Source organism: Nicrophorus vespilloides, unplaced genomic scaffold (genome assembly GCF_001412225.1).
Source record: "Nicrophorus vespilloides isolate i.1.1-1 unplaced genomic scaffold, Nicve_v1.0, whole genome shotgun sequence".
Lineage (NCBI taxonomy): Eukaryota > Metazoa > Arthropoda > Insecta > Coleoptera > Silphidae > Nicrophorus > Nicrophorus vespilloides.
The window spans coordinates 82,087-109,766 of record NW_017098335.1 but is presented as its reverse complement, the minus strand read 5'-3'; the positions used below and the strand labels follow the sequence as shown (position 1 = coordinate 109,766).

The 27,680-nt window shown below is 29.9% G+C and overlaps 1 protein-coding gene across 2 annotated transcripts in view; it reads left to right on the top strand.

The window, feature by feature from the left end:
• Positions 1-27,680, top strand: part of LOC108562193 — a gene marked incomplete at its 3' end in the record, with an annotated part of 127,462 nt that overhangs the window by 26,162 nt on the left and 73,620 nt on the right. For both annotated transcript variants that reach the window (XM_017920450.1, XM_017920448.1), the window contains 1 exon segment: positions 17,244-17,405. In XM_017920450.1, the coding sequence (XP_017775939.1) occupies positions 17,370-17,405 (36 nt within the window).

The following is a 27,680-nucleotide window of genomic DNA, read 5'->3' as shown; positions in this document are numbered from 1 at the left end:
TAAAAAAAATTGTACATATGTGTTAATTCCTATTGATGCATTTATCCGTGAAATACGTAATGACAACCTTACAGTTGAATATAGTTAAATGAATTTTAACCCTTGTGGACAAGCGCAGTGGGTAAAACATTCCCATATCTAGAGTTAATTGTTCTAACCGACTTGTTTTTAAAGTTACGTGCTGCCGCTTCTCAGTACCTTCCAAATGGATTATTTTGAAGGCATACCTAAAATTATCCTATTTTTAGAGTAGTCACTACTTGTCATCTGTAGTATAAAGTAGTACGCCATGAAACATGGATCTTCATCAGTGTGAAACTTGTTATGGTTTTGATTGATGTGATGTGAGATATTGATGTAGCATCAATTCGATCAATCGAAGTGATGAGTAACGTTGTTATGTATATCATCCCGTTAATAAATTTGTCACAGCCTTGTGCCTTAATAATGTCATTACGCAAAGCATTTGAAGTACACTACGTGTGCTTGTTAGACAAACATTTGCCTGCGGGTTGCGGGGTGGGCTTTCGCCGAACTTCCTAACGTATATAGAGTCACCCAACAACTTCTCCCCTCAACCAACCGATCCCAAAGTTTGCAATTCGACTACACACTACATACACACGGTGAAACCTCAAATATTAACCCCCATCGATTTTGCGTTGGCGCACAACATACACATACACGCACGAATCCCGGGAATCAAATCCCGACAAAAAGTTTACCAAAGGAATTATATACGATTTGCCTTTCAAAATATTCGAGTGCTGCTATAGGCGGCAAGTAAATATTATAATCCTATTATGAAGTTTTCGAGCGCTAAGCAAAAAGTAAATCATTTACCAATTTGCATACCGGATGCAGATCTCGTCCATACTAAAAGTGTTTGCGAGTGTGTGTGTGCGAGTGTATGTGAAAGCTTTTGTCGGTTGCTGTAAATATAATATATACAGGGTGAGGCGCAATTTATTCGGGTCTTTGATTTCGCACTTGCTTTGTCCCGCAAATTATTCGCAAAGAGGATTAATTATTTCATCGTTTTATCTGGATCCGAAATATTTAACATTAATGCGATTCCGCTCGGCAGAAACGGAGCCGGTGGGAAAGTAAATTAAATTTTCTCAATTTATAATGAAAGCGGACGCATCAAACGTTATATATTGCTCGTGGAAAAGTTTTTCAATTAATTATAATTTAACATCTTTTTTTTATCCAATGTTATTTACAATGTCTACATTGGACAATATTTAGTCAATTATTTTGCGTTTTCTAAAATGTACGATAATATATTGAAAATTTACTCTTTGTTAGGGGATTATGAAGAACATTGATAGGATTTAACACGTTTTGAAGTGTGAAAAATGTTTTAGTTATTCAAGTTTTGGAACTTAATAAATAATAATGATATTTTGATGTCTCGGGATTAAATATGTAATGGGGCCCACAGTGAATATAAAAAAAATAACCGTGAAAAACTTTAAAATTTCATTTTCATGATAAAAAAATGCTCATCATTGAAACTAACTAATACTGTTTGAGTTCCTCAGCATTGACGGGGAATGGGTATTTATTCTAAGAGGCGGTGGCGGATCTATAGGGATCTCAAATAAAAAATTATTTAGGGCCCTCAAATAGTAAAACTAACACTGGTGTCTGGGACCCACGACTTTTTAAATATCATCCAACTCTCCTACTCTCCCCATCATAATTTTTTAAATGTTGTTTGGAACTCAATTTTCTCACTTTTAAATCAATTTCAAATTTGCTTTGGGTCCCAAAACTAATATTGACTTAGGCCTTATTAAGCCATACCTAAATAGGTTTCGAAAATGTCGATGAAGAGGATATTGAGGATGAAGATGAAAATGTAGACGAAATTAAAGAAGTTACGGATAAAAAAAAGGTGAAAACGATCTTGGTCATTTGTTACCTTTGAAAACAAAGTTTCACTTAACGAAGTAATTTCTTGAAACGTATCCTTAATCAAGTTATGACTATACTTTGTTTAATAAAGGTTATATTTGTAGATTTAGGTATAAATTTATGAAGTCTATTTCGCAAATATATTGATTTTCAATGTATTATATATAATTCTGGATACAATAAAAAATATTGTAAAATTTTCAATTTATAATGAAAGCGGGCGTATCAAACGTTATATATTGCTCGTGGAAAAGTTTTTCAAATAATTATAATTTAACATTTTTTTTTATCCCATGTTATTTACAATGTATATATTGGAGAATATTTAGTCAATTATTTTGCGTTTTCTAAAATGTACGATAATATATTGAAAATTTACTCTTTGTTAGGGGATTATGAAGAACGTTGATAGGATTTAACACATTTTGAAGTGTGAAAAATGTTTTAGTCATTCAAGTTTTGGAAGCCATACTTAAATAGGTTTCGAAAATGTCGATGAAGAGGATATTGAGGATGAAGATGAAAATGTAGACAAAATTAAAGAAATTACGGATAAAAAAAGGTGATCTTGGTCATTTGTTACCTTTGAAAAGAAAGTAATTTCTTGAAACGTATCCTTAATCAAGTTATGACTATACTTAGTGTAATAAAGGAATGTCAGGTATTCGTAAATTTAGGTATACATTTATGAAGTCTATTTCGTAAATAAATTGGTCTTCAAAGTATTGCACTTCAATTCTGATGTAACATTATAATATTTCTAATTCTGGATACCATAAAAAATATTGTACAATTTTCATTTAAAAAATAATCAGAAATTCATCGATACAATAGATTCTACAATATATTAATGTGAATAAACTACGAATAAGTTTTAGTCTATTTGCTCATTAGATCGGTCAAATGGTTTGGTTCAACCCACGATATGTTCGCAAGGATCAAACGAAAAGGGGGGTACAACAAGTGATGCATCCTCAAATGTTGCAGATGTGGCATTGATGTGGATGCGGCTTTGCTTCACACAATGGATTCTCACTATACATGTACCCGTCGCTTTGATAATGTGTCCGAGGATGTCTAGTCTTGCATAGTCTTTGTTCCAAGCGGAGTTAGTAGTTAGCAAAAGCTCATTTTCGGTTGTTGCATCTAAAGTTTCATGGTAATGACTAAACAAAAATGTTATAGGTGTCTTTACATGTGTAGTTTAGTTTAAATTACAATGTTTTTCAATATGCAACATGCAAACAAAATTAGTTTACGATTTACTGGAATATAATATGTATAACATACATAATAATAAACATAGATGTAGATGATAAAATAATCATTGCATATAGTTTGAATTAATGAATGAATGATTGAAAATAAATTATATAATGATTAAGCATTTCTCTTTGATTGTGGCTAACAATATATTATATACATATAACAATTGTTACATAATTGCTACATCAAATTGTATACTACGAAATCCATCATATATTAATATGTTTTTGTTAACGTTAAAACGTAATTCATCGAAAATGATGATGACTTACAATAAAATTACGATGTACGAGTACTAAATTATCACAACAACATGCGTAAGTCCTTTTATGGCTTCAGCACAGCAAATTGATGTCCACCGAGTATTTTCACCCCCTAATACACCAACAAGTAAATAACGACGTCTCAATTATTTATTTGTATTTGTGTATTCATTCAAATGCGAAATGATTGTCCGCACTATAGGAATCGCGCCTCAACACGTATTTTATTTTATTATATTGTCCGGTCCGTATCAATAAAAAGGAAACGACCGGAGTGCGTTAAATCATCAATTTTATTACGGGTGGTCGAAGGGAGGAAAACGTTTCACAATCGTGAATCACATCGAAACGGGCGACATACTTTTATAGAAAATTTACAGCTTTTGTAATATTAAAACATGGAAATAAAACGCGTGCAAATTATGATTTATGTCCGATCAAATTTGTAATATTTCAATTACATCTGCTTCCATCAGTCCGGATTCACTATAGTCCGGATTGAAAATGTCAATACAAAATAAATTTTAATAGATAAAATTAAAATGAATTCTGAAAATCTTGTACACAAAATTATTTTATATATATTTTTTCCCTTTATACAGTTAAGTTTCTTTTTGTGCGGTTCTAAGGACGTCGATTCGGCGGAAAATAAAAATTAAATTGTTTTAAATAATTGAAACTCTTTGGTGTTTAGTTTTTCTTTCTACTTTATTTTATGTACAATCATCGAATGTCCTAGACCTATGTCAAGGAAGTTTCTGAGAAACTTGTACCGAAAATAGAGTTCAAAGTTCAAGTGAAATTTGTTACATACGGTGAGTTCGTATTGAATCGTGGTTCCCTTGCGAAATCTGTTGCTGAAAGTTGATGTAAAATCGATTTACAAGTAAATTATTACTGAAATAACTTTATCTAATTGGTGATAATAATCATTAATATTTTGTGGATTAACAAAAGATTAAAGTTTCTGCTGGAATTTGTTTAATTTAATTAAAATTATAAATGTAGTTTCTCTCCAAACTTTTAATGCACTTCCCAATTCAAAGAAGTTTCCTTTTATAAAATTGTAAAACATAAAATATACATTCAGAATTAATAATGAATAATATAAATATGTCTTCTGGGTAATGAAATTTATGTATCAAATTATATATGGAATATATATATTTAATGTTTTTTTAGTATCTTTTTAATAAAATAATAATTATTATTTACAATTAAAATTAAAAACTTTTAATGCACTTTCATATTTTAAAAAAAAGTTTCCACTCGCATTCATTAATAAATTTATGCTGTCTCTTTCCAAACTTTATAATGCATTTTTAAATACAAAGTGTATTTGAAATTCATAGTATAAAACTTCAAACTTATATACAGATTTATAAAGAAAATTGAGTAAATTTAAGATCGACCATTATGATGATTTGATTTTAATTTGTAGGTTGGCTGTCGTCTTGTAGGTTAACTTCAGTTGTATATTGATGCTCTGCGATTTCACTATTTCCTTTGACTGTGAATCTGCTGCTATACTTAACACTGTCATTGTCTATCAACTTGGCTGAAGGTCCATATGCTGAACCTCATTCATTTCACTGTACATCTGTGATGAACGATGGCCCTAATGCTGCAAGCACCGAAAGGGCTCACATAGGGCTTGGCTTGATTAGTATTTGAACCTGTGGCCACTAACACGTGGGTAGGGCGACTTAACCATTCGGCTATTAGTCGCCCTGCTGATAATAATAAAGTAGAATTGTTGTGTCCTTTTGTCCTGTTAATTTGGAAAAAAATGGACAAAACTTATGTTAACACCCAATAGTACAATTTGCATATAATGTCTGCTGTTATTTTTGCTAAAGGAACGAAGTGGTTAATGAACGGATATTGTCTATGGTCTGATAATCATCAGATTACAACAATACAAGTGGCGTATAATAGGTGCTCAAATGAATTTATGGCATGACTGCAAATGGCCCTACCTCTGAGTATTATTCAGAACAACTTGGCAATTACGATGGACACGATAAATACCCTCAGACAGTTATATTTTTTTCTCGTGGCGCAAGAAAGGGTCTAACATTGATCCAACAAAACTAAAAATAATCGGTATACTGAGACAAAACCCAGAAACGTAGAATAAATGGGGGGAAAAAGCCTGGCGTGTGCACTCTTTTCATGTACATGTCGTGATTGAAAAGATTATATAATATTTTCATACACGAACGATTTTAGTTATATAGTAGACTAAAATCGTGAATTAAAGTTATTTTTTCTGCAATTTAATCGTACTTTCTTCTAAGGTTTTAGTAATTTGAGCCAAAACTGTCAAACTAATTAACATATACACTTTTAAAAATAATATATTGATAGAATTTTTTTTAATAATTATAATAGTTCGGGTCTGATATCTCGGACTGTTTGAAACTCGAATAAATTATAACAAAATATGATACACATTTTTATGTATGAAAAATAATTTAGAATTTATTTATTATTTTTATCAGTCAATCGGACTGATAAAAACCGGATTATGCGAGGTATTGCAGCATATATTCCATAATTGTTAAATGACATTTGTTACTTACATGAAAAATATATCTTTACTAACTTGGAGATTAGTACTATGAATCACATAGCATAGTTTTATGTTGTGGATTATTTCATGATAAATTATTTTGTTATATTGAAAAAATGTTTATTTATTAATTAGTTAAAACATATTTTCACTAAAATGTTTTTTTATTATTGCGACACATAATATTTTTTTTATTCAACTATATAATTTTCATAAATATTCATATATCATAGATTAAAGTATTAAAACTAATTTAGATTAAACAATATAAATAATGCATAATATAAATCAATTTATGATCAAAAGATTGTATAATATAATTACTACACTATATACACACAGAGAGAAATAAAAGTGGTAGTAAAGTGGTTTTATTTCACTGTGATTAATGATGGGGAAAGTCCATGTGCCTCCAGAATGCTCCTATTCAAATATCCGCTTTTATATAAACTATTTCAGGGTTATTAAGTTTATCGGTCGTAAATATTTTTTTTCATTGCCGCGTTCTTCTCTTCATAACAAACCCCACGTACACTTAACTCGGGTGCACATTTTATTGTGCGGATATAGAAATGAACTGAACACTATTTTTCTCTTTTATTATGTGGAAAACGGGAAATGCGTAATCCAGTCTCCATAAATATCTTCATTTTATATACCACGTATACATTTATTGATATCGAGACTTATTTTATCAAAATATTTTATTCTTTTTAACATGATATGTTATGTAAGCCGTGACAAATGTTTTAAATTAAATAATACATTATAAAGTTTTATATATAAGCAAAATATAGAATATATCAATATAGATTGTTCACTTCTTATCAATACTCTGTACTATACAAATTATGCGGTGGTAATTGAAATTACGACTTTAACAAAATCGCGATAGTATCTTTTATTATTTGATACAGTCTTATTCATAATAAACCTTAACAATAAGAAAAAAAGTGAAATACAATTAGATTATTTCGAATGTCGGGAATTTGATTCTCGGGATTTCGATATTGACCCCAAAATATGTACATAATCTCTATTCTTCTAATTCTATTCTCAATGGTTTAATTATTAGACTTTGTTATATTATCAATTTATTCATATAAATTATTATATAATTTTAACTCTCCTTTACTTCTGCTGCATTTCGTAACATCATTACTCGCGTGATGTCTGAGAAACTCAATTAAAAGAACGTTAGTAATTTATTTATATAAATATAGCTGAGCTTTTTTTCTCTGTATTTCGGCGATGAAATTAACAAATAATCCATTTTTCATCGCCAGTCACCATCCACTTCAAAAATGGGTCAATTTTGTTACGTTTCAGCAAAGAATCGCATAATCACATAAATTCGCTCCAAGAAGTTATTTTGCGTCAATTCGATGACTTCTTGAGACCAGACTTATGCAAATGGTTCCAAACGGTTTTCTGGCTAATCTTCAGTTTCTGAAGAAGATACATAGGTTTGTACCGACTGGCGTACACATACGACGCGCGAGTAACGGAGGATTAAAATAATTATCATTTGTTGCTCCAAAAGTTGTCGATTTAAATCAAAGAAGATGATCACTCATAATTTGTATATAAGTATATATTTCCAATTCTATAGTCAAGAATTAGTGGATTTTCTATATTCTCATCCACAAGAAACTGATTCGAATTAATGAAGTTCAATAATTTTTTCCAATATGTTTCTCTTTGAGTTTACAACTTTTTTTTTAATAATTCTTTTCAATTATAAATACGTTTTACATAGTTTCTATTTAATAATTGGATTATTTTTTAATTAACAACTGCAATTATATACGCAGTAAAAAAAATGTAAAAGCAAAAAAATGAACAACGTTGTAAACATATGATTGCTCATTAAAAATATCGAATTTCAAAATCAAATTTATATATTTATTAGCTTCGTTAAAAATATTTTTAAAATCATTATATTCTAATTAAAAGCTGATAATTGCATTTGATTTTACAGCAAACATAATTTAGTCGTATAAAAGAAAACGATACGAAATAATGACAAGATGATCGCTCATTAAAAAACATTATTTTTTAATTAAAAGCTTCTTTTATAATGAACAAATGTGTAATTTCCTTATCCAAATGAAAATGATACAAATCTCTGCAATCTTAAATCATTTTATAAAAATTATAATTTCCAATAAAAATATGAAAACTAATAAGTTGTCCAGAATTGTAGAACATGTACATTTTTGTCATAATACAATTTTATTAATAATAGTATCATTATCTATATTATTTTTAATTGAAATCCCCAAAATGTAGAGATATGTTTTCCAAACTTATGTCGATTCAAGATAATCTGTTATTTTTTTTCACTGTGTGTTTATTCTAATTTTCAAAGCCACATAGATTTATTTTGCATGCACAGTCGGTGTATCTAATTTCATTTTGTTAATTCTGCATGTTTCGTTTTTATTTGTTGCTTTTCTGCAAATTCAGAGATCAAAATTTGATCTGGTTGAAATATACAAAAAAAAAAAACGAATTGACATAAAGAAAGAAAAAAATGGAGAGATAAAGAGAAGCGAAATGTCGAATGAAATGTTGATAATAGTAACAACATTGCGCTTAACAAAGCGAAGATAATTAAGTTAGACAAGTGCATTAAACTAGCGATAGGGTGGGTAATTGCGTCACACGGTCCGCTTGTTCAATTATTAATTCCACGTATTCCAGTTACTTTGTACACCTCCGCCTCAATTGCAAAACGTAACAGCAAACAAAAAATACATATATATCCATTTGTGTAGAAACGAGGTGAATCCTCAAAAAAAAAAATAGTAAAGTTTCGAAAACGATAGAATAAAAATAAAAAATAATAATGGATGGAGTAAAGAGAGAAGATTCGATTGTTTCAAGCCGACATCAAATTGATACGAAGATGAAAAGGATATTAAAAATTAATGAATGGTGAATTTGGAAACGGAGCGGACAAAAAAAGGAAAGTTGAATGCGTTTCGGAAAATATGACTTTTTTTTGTACGCTTTTCATTAATTGGGTTTATGACTAGGATACGTGAATGGATGAATGGAATCAGGCTCGTCTGCTTTATAAATACTTTAACGAGCAATATTGATTTTACCTCCGAATTTTCATTGTTACTAAAATATAAAAAAACGCAAAAAAAATCTACACGCAATGTTAAAATTATAAATTTAATAAAATATTTAACATTTTTGCGTTGTTTAAATTTTCAGAGAAGTCTAGAAAATGAAAATATAATTGCAAAATTTACAAAAAAAAAAATCAAAATCAAAGAAACTTAAATAGAAAATTCCTTATTTCTAACTGAACAATATGGAAAAAAGAAATTTGAACATTATTTATAATAAAAGTTGTTGTTATAAGTTATTGCTGTTATTTTATATAATCCAATATAACATTGCATAAAAGGAAACTACTGTAGGTAATGTTGTAAAAGTATCGTTTAAAATATTAAACGTATGTGAATTCTTTCTATGGTAGAAACGACCGACTGTTTGAACAGGAAGCTAAGTGTCGTAATTGAATAGTGCGGCCCTCTCGAATTTTTATGGAAGAATCCGGGCGAGCTGATCAAAATTTTATGGGTTGTGCATGAGCGTCTAATGTTTCCTGATGGAAACCAAATCCAATTTCTGCAGAAGCTCTACAAACTAAATCACGTAAAGTAATACTAAAGCGTTTACAACGGAAAATAGCGAAACATGTTTGGTGCGCGCGCGTACATACACATATGCTACTGCGCTATTTCGGTGCAATCCAATATCGGAAAATATTCACGAATTTCCACGTAATTCTATGAAAATTGAACAAGAGATAATCAGTTGGAGGTTCCTGTATAAGCAACGAAATTGAATAAATGATTGAATATTATTTAAAGATTGAAAACTAATATGAAAATGGAAGTAAATATTGACAAATATTCTGTATAGCTTTGGTAAATTTATAAAAAATTGTAATTTAAGTAATCATTTGGTTTATTTTGATGGGAATTTTGTTTTAAGAACTAATATAAAGAGTAAAATATTATTAAATTTTATGTATATGTTAGGCAATTTAATGAAAATTTGAACATATCTTTTTTGAGGATTAGAAATACTGACATAAATATATTAATAAATATTGAAATAAGAAAAAAATCTGTATAAGCAACGTAATTCAATGAAAAGTAAATAGAAAATTTGAAGATGTTATAAAATTTTGTTGTATATTTTTATTGTGTTTTAACTTGGAAATGAAGTGTAATTACTATAAAATTATATAATATAAAGGGTGTCCCAAAATTAACGCAAGATTTGAATTAAATAGAAAATACAGTTTTTAGTCTTCCGATTGTGATTTTGTGATAAAAACTGTGTTTTCTATTTAATTCAAATCATGCGTTAATTTTAGGACACCCTTTATATGAATTATTTCTGGTTTATTTTTGGTTTAAAAGAATAAAACTGAAAGTGAAATTAAATCTGCAGGAAGTTGGTGTTATAATGTATACCATTTCGTTTAAAGATAGATGAGAAAATAAAGTTAAGGGAGTAATGGAAGTTTGGTAAAATGGTAGGAATGAAAAATGATGCCTGAGTGGGTAGAATAGTTGGACCAGGAGAGCGTTTTTGGCTGAGAAATGATTAAAAAGGAGTTTGCGGCAGGGACAGTGGGAGGTTGAGAAAACGAGACGAAGAGAAAAAAGAAAGAGACGAAGAAGATGAAAGAGCGGTCGAGGGCTTTGAATGATGCGTAGCAGGCCGTAAAAATGGGGATATATCTTTTAGAGGACGAAACGGATTAGAGGAGCAGCGGGAGATGGAGAGAAAGACGTTATATAATAGATGAGAGCTTTGGTTTCGATACGTTTCGGTGCAGCGACCATTTAAATATTTAATTCTTGGTTTCTATTTTGAGTAAGTATTAATAGGAGGGCTTGCATTTTAAGGCACGGTTTTGGGAGGACGGGGTAGGTTTGTCCAGGGTGGGCGGAGGAGGCGCATACCATTAAGCATTCTAGACAAGGGCCGTCTCTAATCCTCACTGTAAATTTGATAACGAGCTTATGGTAATGCGCCGCAAACAATTTGGTGGAGATGATGGCACGACGCTCTTCCCGGAGCGAATCCACTGCGCCTCTGGATCTGATTACGGAAAACCGATGTTATATGTTCTAACACGGATATCAGAAGAGATTTCTCATTTCCAACAGATACTACTCACTAAATTAATTCAAAATAGTTCAAGTCTATAACATTAGTAGTAAATTACAAAATAATTCTGATAACACAAATTTTTTTTGTTGCATCATTTACTTAATAATAACAGATAAAAAGTATTTAATAAAAATAAAACTTGAAGATTCGCATTAATTATAAACTGTAACCTCACCAAAGTATAAATATTTGTGTGCTATAATTTTTGAAATTTTACACTTATTCAAGTGGCTTAAATAAATATAGTTTTTAATGGAGAAGATACAACTAATAGGAAAAATGTAATTATTCTTCATGAAAATTGTTGGAATTTACGATTTTAAATTTTTCATTTTGACGCCTAACTTAACGAGTTTAATCCGTTCCATCCGTTACTCGTATAGTTAAATACTCGTATAGTGGAACATATTAAAAATACACATAATATGTGTACACACGATTTAAAGATTATGTAGCAGGCGCGCAATCCGAGACTTCGTTAAGCGAGTCATTTTTCATACAATTAATTTTGCTCTTTAAGCGAGGTTCCACTGTATTAAGTAAATGTAGGAGAATGAGCGGATTCCTTAGTGTTGCAGGGTAAGAAAAAACGGATGGGTCTATGTGCTAGTAAAGCTAATATACTCTTGGATTGAATGTGTGGGCCCCTCGTATATTTTTATTTATAGGAATCACGAAAATTTGAACTTGAAGACCTTATCTAATATGAATTTTGGGAACTAGAAAAGCCTTTGGTCTTAGTTTTCAAATGTCGATATTTCATAAAAAAAACTTTTTCCTTAATCTTACATTTGAGGGCTCATGTGCACCCGTTGTACCCCCATTTTTTACGCCACTATTGTAGACTGTAATGTTGAACAGCTATATCTCACATAATGATCAGGATTCATGGCAAAGATCAGGATTCACTATAGTCTGGTTTAAAATTTTCAAAAATAACTGAAAAACAAATTCTAAAATTAGTACACAAATGATCAGTTTTTTGCTTTATTTTATCAAGTCTTTTTTTTGTGCGGTTTACTTTTTGTATATTGGCGGAGATGATTAACCGCACTATACGAGGTATTGCTGTATTGCCAAATTGATATAACTTAAATTATATACAAGTATCCGTTGTACGCAATGATGTTTTTTTAAATATTATTTCATTACATTAAATAAGAGAATGAGACTGGTGCAGACCATTGCAATTTAGTGGAAGTCAAGTCCATTCTACTGTATTTCCTTTTAATATCGCCGACTCTAAAAGTATAGGAAGGATACAAAAAGAATTGTACACGACGAGCTGAAGCGAATAAGTCGAGCGGTAGAGACAGATGGCGGGTTAATCTCGCGTCAAGTTTTTCACATTTTTTTTTATGTGTGTTTGTCTGCATGCAAATAAAACTTCTAACCAGTGACAGTCTTATCCGATATCGACTTCGTACTTTTATCTCTCGGCTTTTCACCACCCCCGCCGTCCCATTATTATTTCATCCATTTTAATTCATACAAACAGACCGAGTTACGTAAAAAGTACGTGTCTGTATGGGTATTTGCGTCCACGTGTTTGTGTGTGGGAGTGTATGATAACTTAACGAGTTTACTTCCAACGCTTTCCACCCCCAACCATTTTGCAATGATTAAATTACAATTTACACATTTTATAAACACTGCGTCAAATGGATCGAAACAAACTCGATTATAATATATACGTTGAAAAATTAACGTTCGGAATAATTAATTGAAAATATTCGTTATTTATGCGTTTTCGTTGACTGCAATTAACTAATGGAAGTTTTTTCATTACATACAAAAAAAATATTGTTGATGTTCATGTGTTTTTGATTTATAAATTAAAGCTATTTAAAAAATGATAGATCAATATAATTGATATTTTTTTGGTTAATATAAAATAAGTAATTTTATAGAATTTTTGTATTTTAAGATAAGATTAGTAGAATATTAGTAGAATGTTTTAAATTTTCTTAATTATGAGATTTAATTATAAAATATTTAAGTCCCTATCAAGCATTTTCATTTATTTTTGGTGGAATTCATTTTAAATTAAAATATGAAAATTGCTTAATTGTGATTATAATTGATTTTTTATGTCGTGTAATTTTATTCACAATCTGTTCATCAATGTGAACAATGAGTAAATTTAAGAACGCGGTTGACATTCAATGGATAATCTTTCCCGGAGGATAGTTACCATTATGATGTTTTGATTTTATTTGTTGATTGACTGTCGTCTTGTATAACTTCAGTAGTATATTGATGCTCTGCGTTTTCACTATTTCCTTTGACTGTGAATCTGCTGCTATCCTTAATACTGCATTGTTCATCGACTTGGCTGAAGGTCCATATGCTAAACCTCATTCATTTCACTGTCCATCTGTGATGAACGATGGCCCTATTGCTGCAAGCACCGAGAGGGTTCACAAAGGGCCTGGCTTGACCAGGATTTGAACCTGTGCCCACTAGCACTGTGTTTTTTTTTATTTATAGAAATATGTAAACATTTCAATATACTTTCTAATATGTTTTTTAGTAATAAAATGTGATGCTTATGCTTCAATGATTATGGTTGCCTGTATCATAAAATCTGATATGAAAGGTGACATGTTCGAATATCACCAACAATAAAATTCATTGTGTGATCGATAAGAACCAAAAGGGTGGCTTAAATAAAGTCGTATAAAAAGTATAAAATTTGATGCACGAATAAAATTCATAGTTGTTAATTGACCTTTTAGTCAAAAAAATGTTTCTTTGTAATTATTTGGTAAATGTCGGAAAAATTACTGTCAATATCTTTTTGTCTGTATATATGCAACAAATTTTGCTTTATTATTTGTGTAATTATGATTGTTGCAATATATTAAGAAATAATTGCAATTTTATATTTCAATTAGAAGTTAATTACGTAACAGTTCTTCCTTTTACTTTATAATGTATAAATATAAAAAATAGATGTAAAGATTGTCAAAAGGTATAATTAACATTCGAACATTTGACGAATTTAAAGTTGTTAAAACATAAAATCAATCGGAATAATTAACGTTTTTCTAGCAATTAACTAATGGAATTCATTTAATGATGATATCAATTATATTATAAATGTAAGATAATGTAGTTCAATTTGTATAATAATTGAAAATGTTATTATAGGTACATTTGCTAGTAATTAACTAATGAAATCAATTTGTTAATTGCAGACATTTTATGTAATTGAAATTATTGAATCTTGTCGAAATATAAATCATAAATCAAAATTATCATCATTTTAAATACAAATAATAATAGAAGTTCAAAAAATGATGTAACTTTATATTAAATTTTAATCAATAATTCATTATTTACATAACAATTTATATCATTTAGAAAATTTCCATCAAGTTGATTAAAACAAAATTCTAATTTTATAATATGTACATAAAACTCATTAATCAATCGATTGTTGTTAATTAATTTGTTAAGTAATTTGATTGATATATGTGAGTCTGATTAGACAATGAACGCTGCAAATTTCGCAAGTAATGTTACTTCTATTAATACAATTTATTTACCTGTAGTGTTGAAATTGTCATTTAGTTTTTGCTAGAAATATGTGTACCTCTCTATTAAATTTTAATTTAAATCAAAATGTTATAGAGTATAACATTGCTCATATGTCCCTTTTCCGAATTAATATTTAACTCAAAAACAGTCACTCCGTCTCTTGCATACATTTAAAACTTTCGTTGCCACCACGTTTGTATTTCTAGTGGTATACGTGACCCCGTTAATGTTGTACATATAATCAAATATTTAAACACCCTTACTTTGTGTGTGCAATATTCCATTTCCCTGTGCATTTTCTACATATAATTTCAATTACTTTCTTTATAAAATGCATAGAAAAATAGAAACTTTCTTTTAACTTATTTTGCGCGGTATTACACTAAACTCTTGATATTATTTAAATATCAACATATAAATGAAATTAGATTTTTAATAAAATCGTTCAAATTCTGGCCGATTTTTTTTTATTATTTATCTCTTTGCTGTTACATAACTTTTTTCCTGTAATTTGTAATAAAAATGCCTTCAATGGATTTTTGATCTACAGTGTGGCTCAATTGAACTGCAACCAACTTAAAACTGCTATAACTTTTGAACCGTTGGAAATGTTGTGTCCATATTTCGCCTAACGATAACTGATTTTATTGTTTACAAGCCTGCGGAAGCATATGCATCTTAGTTCGTTTAGAAAAAAATATCTGTGATGGAATTCAAACGTAATAATGTGATAGCCCAATATTTGAGCGGAAAACCAAAAGTAGATATTGTTAAGATCAAACAAAAATTTAGACTTCTCTTCACATCGTCACTCTTTATGCGAAACGTCGCTCGTTAAGTTAGTAATTTTTCTTACAATTCACTTTGCTCTTTAAGCGAGGTTTCACTGTACATTTAAAAAAATCTTTACCTTCAATACTTTGAATTATTTAATATTTTTGTGTATTATAACAAATTGTTGATGAATTTAACACTTTTCATATGAAAACGCATTAAATCATAATTAGATACAGACAACATAAATTTCTATGCATTATTTCGACATCGGAGGTGTTTTTAAATCAATTTTATAAGCGGTTTGCACTTGAAATCTGTCACGAACATAAATATAATAATAAATTCACCGCCATATTCCTTATGGAATCGACTTCTATTTATTATGCAATATCGTTTCAGTGGTTCACAAGGAAAACAATAATCTAAAGTGGTTATTTCTACATTTTTCTTTAATATATTTCTATAAAGGTGTACACTTTTCAAATCTGCTAATGGAAGACATATAGCGATGCATACATTTCAAGTAAATGTAATATCGATTTGGCACATCCATTTAATCTTATACTTTTATAGAATATGATAATAAGATTTATTGTTTCAGGTGTTTACATAACAGACAACAATTGTATAAATTTATATAGTCAGAAAGAAAGACAATTCATCAATTTTATGTAATTATTTACATAATTAATTAATCCATTTCAATTTGATACTTAACATTGACATCGCATTGAATGCGATTTTTATAAAGTTTTTTTTTTATAAATTTTATCATAAACTTATTTTATATTAAATTGAAAATCGTAAGTTTCTGTACAAATATTATTATTTTTGAGTAATGAATATGAAACAAAGCTTAATTATAATTTGGAGGAATTAATTTTTTTAAGGAAAATATATATAAACATATTTGTTTTTAAGTGCATTTCAATTGTGGAAAGTAAAAGTCAAAGTAAATCTATTTGCATATAATTAATCAATTTTATAATCCATAGATAATATTTATTTAAAAAAAAGTATATAATTATTGGCTATATGATATCAATTATGACTCATTTAATATTATAGATTATTCAATAATTCATAAGTATGTTTTGTATTTCAAATGATTTCTTTAATAATGTATGTGTTTTGTGTTGTTATTAGAATTATTGCAGAATCAATTATTGAAAAAGAAATAAAATAATAATATTTATAAAAAAAATAACCCTTTCATACCCATTGACGTGTTCCAGACGTCTAAAGTTTATTTTACAATTTTCAATTGATTCAATTGATTGAAATAATAAGTAATAAAGTTTAAAATCTGTAAAATTCTAAAGAAATAAATAATTCTGACGATAAGTGTTTTTCAAGTAAAAGTTTTGAAGTTATATGTAAAAGTTGTTAGTAAACGAGTAAACTATTTATTCACAAGTGATAAAACAAATTCATGAAACACTTTGAAAGAATTGAATTGGATCATAATAATTTTGAAAAAAAAAGTCTTTTCGGAATGATAGTAAAAGAAACAAATATATATGAAGCAAAGTCAGTAGTGTGGAATTATTTACTAATGAAATAATTATTAAATGCTAAAGGAACTATACAAAATGTATGTGAAAGGGTTGAATGAATAAAAGTAAAAATAAATATATATTCTGCTTTTGGATGTTTATGTAATAATGTTCTATATTTTGTTTCAGGTGTCTTGCAAAGATATAGTGATGTAAAGTGCGTCTAAACCGATCCGAAATATAAATCTATAATATAAAGGCGGACAGCGCTTCAGTTAGATAACCATAGGTGAAGATTTCGAGAAATACTTCAACATGTTGCCGACGAACGTGATGTCCTTCATGAAGAAGGTAAGCTTTTCCCGTCTTTATTATACGTCATCGTCATCGTTTTTATATCACTTTTCCCTGCGATTTAAGTCTATTATTCAGGCCGTGCTTTTCCTCGGTTAGGCTAATTGTTATTTATGGCAAAGAGTAGAAAGAAGCGAAGCAAAAAGGACAGCACCGTCGCCACGTAATACCCGTTGGGGGATTAATCATGCCGGGAAAGTTGTTTGCACCCTCTTCTCCTACTATATATATATTTTTTTCTTCATCATCTTCGCTATTTAGGTATTCCGCACACGCAACCGCCTAACTTCATTACGTTTCGTATTGATTCGTCCCCGAAAGATTGTCGCCGTCCACAAGAATTCATCAACGCATCTCATCCGCGTTTAATTATTAACGCCAATTCCGCTGAATTCCGACAACGCCGGAATTCGCGTTGCGAAGATTTAAAGAGATTTCAACCATTGTGCCTGCTTTTTGGCGTTTCGAAATGCTCGCCTCTCCACCCACCCTTTCACCATTCCATATGGAACGGCCATTAACATCCCCCCCTCGGGCCCTGGGATTGTTCCAACTATAAATTTTTGCAATACATCAACCGCCGAGCTTTCCCACAACAATGATAAAACATTTTGTTGTGGGAATACGGCGTATCTATATGTACGCTTATGGAAAGGGGATGGGAGAGAGAGAGAGAAAAACAGAGGCGGAATGCAAATACAGACGAGAATTTGATGATTCTGGACTTTATGCCAGACGATCCATTGTTCCGAATGCGAGTAATATATAAATACACATTTGTTGTCGCATTTTATTACTGGGTTTTCTTTTTTTTTCTTTATTGTTCTGTTGTGTGAGCTTTGTTGCGCTCACTTGTAACCGCGAATTTTCGGCGTTATTTTTAATATTAGAGAAAGGACGCAGCGAAAATAAATATAGCGTGTACAGCCGGCAGTTGCGTAACGCTGTACTTCCACTGATTAAAAAAGTTTATGTAAGACCCTCGTTTCTTTACAATTACATCATAGGATGCATAAAACATCTCTGTTTTATTCTACTTCTATACACGTAACATTAAATTAGTTAATAATACAAATTTCACATCATATTTTAATAGAATATACTTGTAATTTACGTTAATAAAATCATTAATAATATTTATTGTAAGTGTTATACATAAATAAATTAAAATGAAAAAGATACAATCGTCTATTGACCATAGGTTTTTTTTTGCTCTAAAAATATAACTGACGCGTAAATTAAAGACAAGTAGTACCTATGGGTCAAAATTGCTGAACTTGAATTCTTATTTCCCAATGGTGAGGATTCATATATAACTCCAACGATATGTAATATATAATGAAATAAGGCTATTGGTCATTTTTCATCAGGTACATCAGTTTTTTTTGTATTTTCATTCAACGTATTAGTGTGGTGCATAATGGATGTCAGTATTACTGATTTTCCTAGTTTTGATACATGGCAAACCAAAGTTATTCTACTTTGAAATTCAAATATTGATGATATTTCAAGAACGGCTATATTAATAAAATACTTTTAGTTTCATATCATTTACAATACATTTCAGTTGATTAACAATTATTCTTGAAATAGGATCATTTTTATTTCACTGCATTAATAAGTTGCTAACTTTAAGGTCGAAATTACAAATATATTATGTAATTATAATAATATTACATTTGTGTATAGAAAATTGTAAATATATTATTGAACTTCTTTATTTGCGACAATTATAACCAAAGGGTTAACGGCTTTAATATAATAAAATTATTTAAAATATAAGAAAATGATTATTTATCGTTTGCAGACGCGTGTGTTTTTATGAAACAAAATTTGCCCGTTCTATGCTAATATCAAACGTAATAAAGAGTGATGAATAAAGTATGAATAAGAAGAGAACAAACTTAATTATATATATATAAGTTAATAAAGATGTAAATGAATGAGGTCATGAATAATTTGAATGCGAATACTAAAAAAAAATTTTTTTTCAACAATATTTTTAATGAGATTTTAGACGAAAGCAAATTTCTGTTCGTATTATTATAATTATTAATTAAATATACGTTTGGCGTAGAGGACATGAAACGGGTTTAACATTATTTAATACTGCTATAATTAGCATTTTGCGAATTCCTATAATTTGCATTTAATATAATTATTTTGATGTAGACTGCAACAAAACAAAATGTAACTAAATACGTTGCATTCTATTTATATTAATTTTTGGGCGGAATATTTATAAATGAAAAGGCAATGGAATTTCATCTCATTTCAATAACGTAATATGTTGTTGATAATAAACGTTATTGTATGTTTCAAATTTTAATGTCAATCAAGTGAAATGTAATAATTAATGATACACAAATATGTTAATTATTGAGTATAATAATAATAATCGATTATTTTATAAAGTATTTATTAAATGAACTTGATCATAGTTTTTCACATTTAATTATCAAGCATCCTTTGACATATCAATTTTTTAATATAGAATAATTTACTTTAGTATTAATCACTCTTTTATTTCATTGTTCTTATCAATTATTATTACCAACTGATCCAATAACACGCGGATTCTTTGGATTCAAAACAATTGTATTGTGTGTTTCGTGGACAGAAGCCATAAGTGTCAAAACATGACTGCTGTGTTTTATTCTGAAATGCTTACACGAGTACAAGCATTACTAATCCAGCTTTCTTTGATCAATCGCAAAAGTGACCCTTTTCTTAGATCTTGACAAACTCTATCAGGCATAGGCAGTTCAAAACTCGAGTTGATATAATAAATTCTGTTGGTCATTTTTTTTTAATTCAAAATCAGTGGATTTCTACCACAACGGCATTTAAACATTGACGTCACGTTGGCTTAAGGTTAGTGAGTGTAATGGTAATTATTTCGATGAACTACTGGTTTCTAATATTTTTTTATATTCTACCATCAAAAATTGCACAAACATTTTTGGTTCGTGTCCCAAATTGGAGGCGTTGAGCTTAGTTTCGAATTATTAGTTTAATATCCAGAAAAAATAATTAATTATTTATAGCATGTATTTTTTAGGGAAAGTGTTCATACGAAAGTGTTGAAGTTATATTCAAAAAGATTTGTTATCCAGCAGTGAAATTATGGAAGAAATAGTTTTTTAATTTATTTATATACAAATATTTACATTGTACTTAACTGGTTTACCTTCAATTCGATCTGTATTTTTTGAATTATTGACTTTTTCCTTATATATATCAATAATTATATTGTAGATCGTGAGTGGTTTGTGTATTCGCTCTATATGTTTGTTCATACTTATCGGAAGATCCTCCGTTTGTACATTTTGAATTTTAATGATTACCTTTTGTAGTTCTTTTGTTGATTGATATGTTTTGTGAGCGCACGTCCAGATAGTGTGATCCTTTTCCCACAATTCTGACACTTTTGTACCAAGTCTGTGGTTCATGTTGTATTGGGAGATTCAACCTACTGCAAACCTTGGTATCAAAACTTTGATTTTAAGAAGATTAGCGTCAAAGGTTTGTGCTCTCAAACAAGTACTGAATGATGATTTTTATGAATGGCATTAAAAGAAATATATAGATGTGCATCAAAGAAAGTATTTAGTATTCCTTCAGTTTCTAATGAAAATGCTGAAGAAACGTAGAAATGTTAACTAAAAAACTAATATTTCATTCATATGTCAATGGTTAAAATTAAATAATTGAAACAAATATTATGATATAAAAAATGTATAATAAACTCTGTGAGTATGCCATGATATGTTGATAAATAAACTTGTTTGTTTCACGCATTTAGCGAGGTTTAGAGAAAAAGTCGCAGCAAATTTATCGGTCTGCGAAATAAAAAAAAATAAAACAAATAAAAAAAACCAATTGCCAACGCAACATAACAAACTTAATTTATATGTTACGTAGGTCGGCCCTTTGCACCCTGGATTTATTTTCGTAACGTATATGCGGCGTGTTGCACGATTTCAGTAATAAATAAAATGGTGAGTTTTGTTTCAGCTTTTGTATTTTCCTTTTCCACACTTTTATTTCTGTATGTTTTTTTGTTTCTTGTGTTGTTGTTGTTGCTGCTGGTTTTGTGCGGCCCTTTTGCAGCCACCAACCTAAGGCCATTAAACCGCCGGATTGCCACAATAAACTAGGGACCTGGCACTACAATGCTTGAATACTATACGCTACGCGAGTTTTTTTTTAAATAGCCCGCCATAAAACCGCAATTTAATTTCACCGCTGGCAATAACTTAATTGGTTTATCAAGCTTCGTTTTTTTTTTAATCCGCATTTTCCTTCTGCATTAACCATATTTTATGTGCACTTTCGGACGGCGGCAATCCTTAATTGCGTGGATTACGTTTATCGGATCGGGTTTAAAATCAGCCACGAAGAGGAAAACATGCTACTAATGCATTTTTATTAGATAATCAATTGCGTGTTTATATCGATTTTATAATATACTCAGATATCAAAAAGTCGGTGCTGTAAGAAAGTGCATTTTCATAAGCAATAAAAGTTAATACTAACATGATAAAGTTATTGCATAATATCTATAGTTTGGAGTTACAGAGAATTAGTACAATTACTTAGTGTACAAATTTATGACACAAAAGATATTTATACAAAACATATGGAAAAACTCTTAATCAATAAGAAATAAGTGTTGTGTTTATAAACAATAAAAGTTAATTCTAAACCGGTAAAGTTATTGCATAATACATATCATTTGGAGTTACAGAGAATTAGTACAATTGTCAAATACTTAGTGTACAAATTAGGTGTTTTGTATGAATATATTTATGTTAGTATTACTAATGTTACGTAACACCAATTGAAATACATAATTCTTAAAATATGATTATTGGCTTTATATTTGGGCCAATTTCTTAATTTACTATATTAGTTTAAACATTATGAGGAATCGCTCGAGGAATAATTATTGATTCTAAAAATTTTACAACAATCTCTGTATATATTATGATATTTATATTACAGAAATACCTTGCATAGTGCGGCTTTTAATTGAGAAAAACTAAAATCATTAAAAAAAACTTCACTAGATAGTATTTTTTATACATAAATGATCGATTTTTTCGGTTTTAAAGTCCTCGATTAGTCCGGTTTCAAAAAGTGTAGATTAGCCACACTGTGTATACATTACAAAGTGATTTTTTAATTTGTGGTAATTATTATATATTTTTTTTTTCAAAGTAATTTGTTGCTTTCATTTACTATTATTTTCCTTATTTGTATGTTGTTAGTATTAATTTATTTTTTATATAATTGTATGTAATTTCGGAGGTGAATGTTGTAATTCAGATTCAGATCACAGCAAACCGCTGTGGCTACATTTGCGGATGACAATGCAATTTTGGTATGGCTTAAGAATGCAGTGAAGGCTTTAATGATTCTACAAGGCAGGCAGCATGAACAATATCAACCACAAGCTGAAGAGAATTAAGGTTAACGAAGTCTGTCCATTTAACTTTTACGATGTGTTGTTAAACCCTTATACCTCTTATCCTAAATAGCTACTTTCTACCTCAAGCAGTTGGAGCTAAATACCTAGGAATACATCTTGATAGACATTTTACACGTAAGAAACATCACTACCAAAAGCAACAACTCGTTTTGATGGTTAAAAAACTGCATTGGCTTCCGGGCAGAAAATGTGTACAACGGCTCCAAAAGTGTATCGGCCGTCAAAGCAAGTATAATTAAGAGAAAAACTTGTTTGTATCTATATTTGGAAAATTAAAAGTTTTTGGTAATAGCGATTACCATTTGTAATGTCCTGCATCCTGTATTACACAATCATCAAACCGATATGGACTTTAACTGCAGGATTTTTCTACTCTTTTCTAATTTCAATGCAATAAGATGAATGTCTTTGTGTGAGAGTGAAACATAGTTTGTTTAATTTTTCTTCATATTGTAGTTAGTACTAAAGCTTATAATTATTTTGACTTGTATTCTATAGAGTTCTTTATATAAAATAATTATTTGTAGAAAATACTTCTATCCCATTTTTTTTTAAATTAATAAATATGCATGAAATGATTGCAAATATTGATGCCTATAAAAAGAAGTAAATTAAATTGACAAAATTTCATACACTAATTGTAAATTAATTTCTATTATTAAATCTATGGTTAAATTAAATAGAATAATTATAGTTTTTTTTATAAATAAATACTGTTGATTTGATAAACAATATTTGCAGTGGATAAAAAAAATAAATTACTTATATGCAATGAATCTTGTTATTATTCTAATTATAAATAAATATATAATGTTAGCTCACACTATAAACATGAATGAAAACTATTTGTAATCGATAAGATGATTGTAAATGTTTGTGCTTCTAACAAAAAAAAAATAAAGTAAATTACCATCATTACCCTGTGCGAAGGCAACGTTAAATAAATGTGTGTTTTCGTGCTGCGGTTTTGTAACTCTGCAGGCAACGAAACTCTGATATTAACGCACATTGTTTAGAATCAATAGTAGCAGACAGTAAATTACACCTTTCTGTTGACGTGATTGGGTCGTGTTTATCATAAACACATATTTTTGGAGTTTCCAAGGTGACTTTCCTCCCTTTGTTTCAATATTCTGTAGCTATAAATACAAGAAATTGGGTGAATCGATGTACGTAATCAGATCAATCATTCCTAGACACACAAACACATCACTTATCTTCGTGTATTAATTAAGCACATGACAAAAATAATCCATCAAGTATAAATGAAAACATGTTATGAAAGATGATTTAAAGGTAACGCTGAGTGAGTTATAAATATATAAATTAAATTACGTTTCTGTATGTTTTTTTCTTTTTGTAAAGTAGTGGATTTTCTGCGAGGTATTAGTTTGTGTGATTGATGGACGAAGTAATGCAATTGTAGTTATTGCGTTGTGTGCGGCCGGGCGTGTGGTGTTCTCTCTTGTTGAGCCGCGCGAAGAGACAAGTTCAAAGAATCGATAATGCGTGGGGTTCAATGCCAAGAGGTCTTCGGGTTTTATATTTATCGACGTCGCTTATTCCACATCCTTAACAATTGATAGAAACATGCCAGGATTCTATTGTGAGTAGGGGAAACTGGTTGATGCGACGGCAGCAATTTTTTTATACACAAAAAAAAACTGTTTCACTTTAGGAAAGCTATCGGTAACGTTCATAGCAATCACTGTTTTTTGATGACAGTTTCAATCTTCAGGTTATTTTATTTATCTTTTCTTTTAAATGATATATCTCTATATAAAATAACTTTACTTAATTATTATTGGTAATAAAATAATACATCCATAAGATAATAAAATGTGTATGATAATCTACGATTTTTACATGTAAACATAATTGGAAAAGTTTCATAACAAGTATAATTCTTTATCTAAAAAGTTATTACTACTACTAGTGCTCCTAAAAAACATTTAATTTTTATAAAAAGGTCATTTTTTGATATGAACCTATTTCTAGAAATTCCAAAAATGAACAGCATGGACCAAATCTTAGTAATACGAAATTTAGAAGATTAATTATTTTACTGTTAAATATTGGATGAAGTAAAAAGTTCTAAGCCCTTTTCGTTAGATGGCTTTAGTGAATCATATCTCATGATGTATACATTGCATCTTGTCATTCTATACTGCGACTTAAAGGCGACATAACGCTCTTTGACAATTTTGTGTTTAGTGAATCCAGTTGTGTGTTAGAGCGTTCCAAAATGGAGGTAAGAAAAGAGAAAATTCGATATATTCTTTAGTACCATTACGACCAAGGAGAAAAGCGGAGCAGGCAGCCAAAAACATTGTGTTGTTTATGGATCCAGTACAGTATTGAATGCAACAGTAAAGCGTTGGTTCCAATGCTTCCGTTCTGGTAATATGGACGTCAAGGATTAGACATGCTCTAGTAGGCCAATCGTCGAAAATGTTGATAAAATTATGAACATTCGGATCGGCATGAGAGCACAGAAAACCGTTTGGAACCATTTGCTAAGGCTGGTCCTAAGAAAAAGCTCGATGTATGAGTGCAACAAGAATTGAAGCAAAAAAACCTTTTGGAGCGAATTGATGCTTGCTATTCTTTCCTGAAACGTAACGAAATTGACTCATTCTTGAAGCGGATGGTGACTCTGGATGAAAAATGGATTACGTACGAGAACAACCGGCGAAAAAGATCGTGTTGGCGGTTGAACCCAAGCCCGGATTAACGACCTAGAAGGTTTTGCTATGTGTTTGGTGGGATTGGAAGGGAATACTCCACTATGAGACCAGAAGCGTCCAGAATTGGCCAAAAGTAAGCGTGTTGTGTTCCAAGACATCATCAGGCCGTACACATCTATAAAGACGCCACAGAAGCTCCGAGGGCTTGGATGGAAGGTTAGTTTGCACCCCCCCCCGCTCAAGAGAGGCTTGTGAAAATGAACTGGTCAAGTTTTTTACGAATAGAGACGAGGATTTCTTTAATTTCAAAATTATGAAATTGCCTACAAAATGGACAAAAGTTATGGAACAAAACGGAACATATTTGATCTAAATACGAAAATTCTAAGTTTGTTAATTCCATCGTCAAAATAAAGGAAAAAAGCCTCAGAACTTTTTACTTCACCCAATATATACGTATAAAAAATCTTTGTTGCCACGTAGTCAGTTTATTCAAATAAAAGTACATTTATAGATTTTTTCTTATACTTTGGAATTATTTTATAAATGTAATTATCAGGAAATATACAGTAAATGAATGTTTAAACAAATATTGAACTTTATTTTATAATAGTCAATTTATTGTTTTTGAAGTATAAAAATAATAATATAATTGTTAGAAACTCATAAAAAGTTACTAAACAACAGTTACTAAAATTGATGAAAGAAGGGGGGGCGGTAGATTCTTAGATGGAGTATTGGTTCTCGAATAAATGAAGCAATGACATGTTTATATAAAAAGTTTAGATTCATATGAAATGTAAACCCTGTATTTATCTTCAAATGTTTTAATAAAAGAAAATTAAATGTATCAACTTTTTCCAAGAGTTGTTTTGAACAATGTTTGCGAATGTAAAATATTCAGTATATTATATTTTTTTCCAGTTTTGTCTTAAAATAAACAAGATGCAGAAAGCTTTCTCTCGGTTCAAGTTTTCTTTTGCGTCGGGGTCAGTATTTACGAGATAATTTAACTTTCGCAATAATTTTGCTGGTTTGTGGAATATCTTCTTTTCTTTTTGTAGCAGACCAAGAAACGTCTGCTTCGTCTCTCTTTTTCCAGAAATATTTCGCTTGTGTTTCGGAACTTTCACATAGACATAATTCATACTTAAGGCACGGCCCAGATGCTTTCGCAAAAATTCCACCTCTCATCCACAGCCGCTGGCTGAGTCTTGTGTCTCTTGGAAATATTTTCCGACAGCCCTGAAGGGAGCGAACACTTTACGATTATTATACTTTTAGTAGGGACAACAGATGTAACCCACTTTCCCCACCGATGATTTATAAATAATGACACATTTTTATAATAGCTTCAACATTAAATCTGTTAAGACATTAGCTAAACGAATTATGACTAACAAAAATTATGCAATATAATGATTTAGTAGTTGTATTTGTTAAGAGGTTTTATGATAACTGATCATCAATCATAATGTTTGTAGCGATATTTGTTAACTATCTAAAATGTTTTAATTTTATACAGTTTTCTTAATATATATTCCACAAATGTTATTAATTTTGATATAATATTATTTTTCTGTATGAATTTTCGACTTACGTCCGAAATTGCGGAACGGAATTATCATTTATTTTCATTACTAAAAATACAAATCTTACGTATTCAATTTACGTAAATCCAATCATTGTATAATACACTTCTTCTAGGATTTCAAGTAATGCAATTTTATATACATGTTTATTAAAAAATGAGCCTAAGTTGTTTACGCTTGATATTATGGTAAAATATTTATACGTGCGAGAGATTGTATGTATAAAATTAGAATATAAAGTGGGAAATTCGGCACTATTGGCAGTTAGAGACAAAAAAAAGACTGAGAAGTCCGCAGAGAATGCACGTTCTGAATCTATGTGTTTCTACCATAAAAAAAAAAACATAGCAACGAAGGATATTGTTAGGGCGAGAATGCGACGTAAACACGTTTAAGAAAACTTTCAGTCTAAGTGTGTGAGAGCGCTTTAAAAGGCAAATTTTCCATATTTCCAGAACGAATAATGCGGGGCTACATATTTCTATCTGGGGCAACCGGA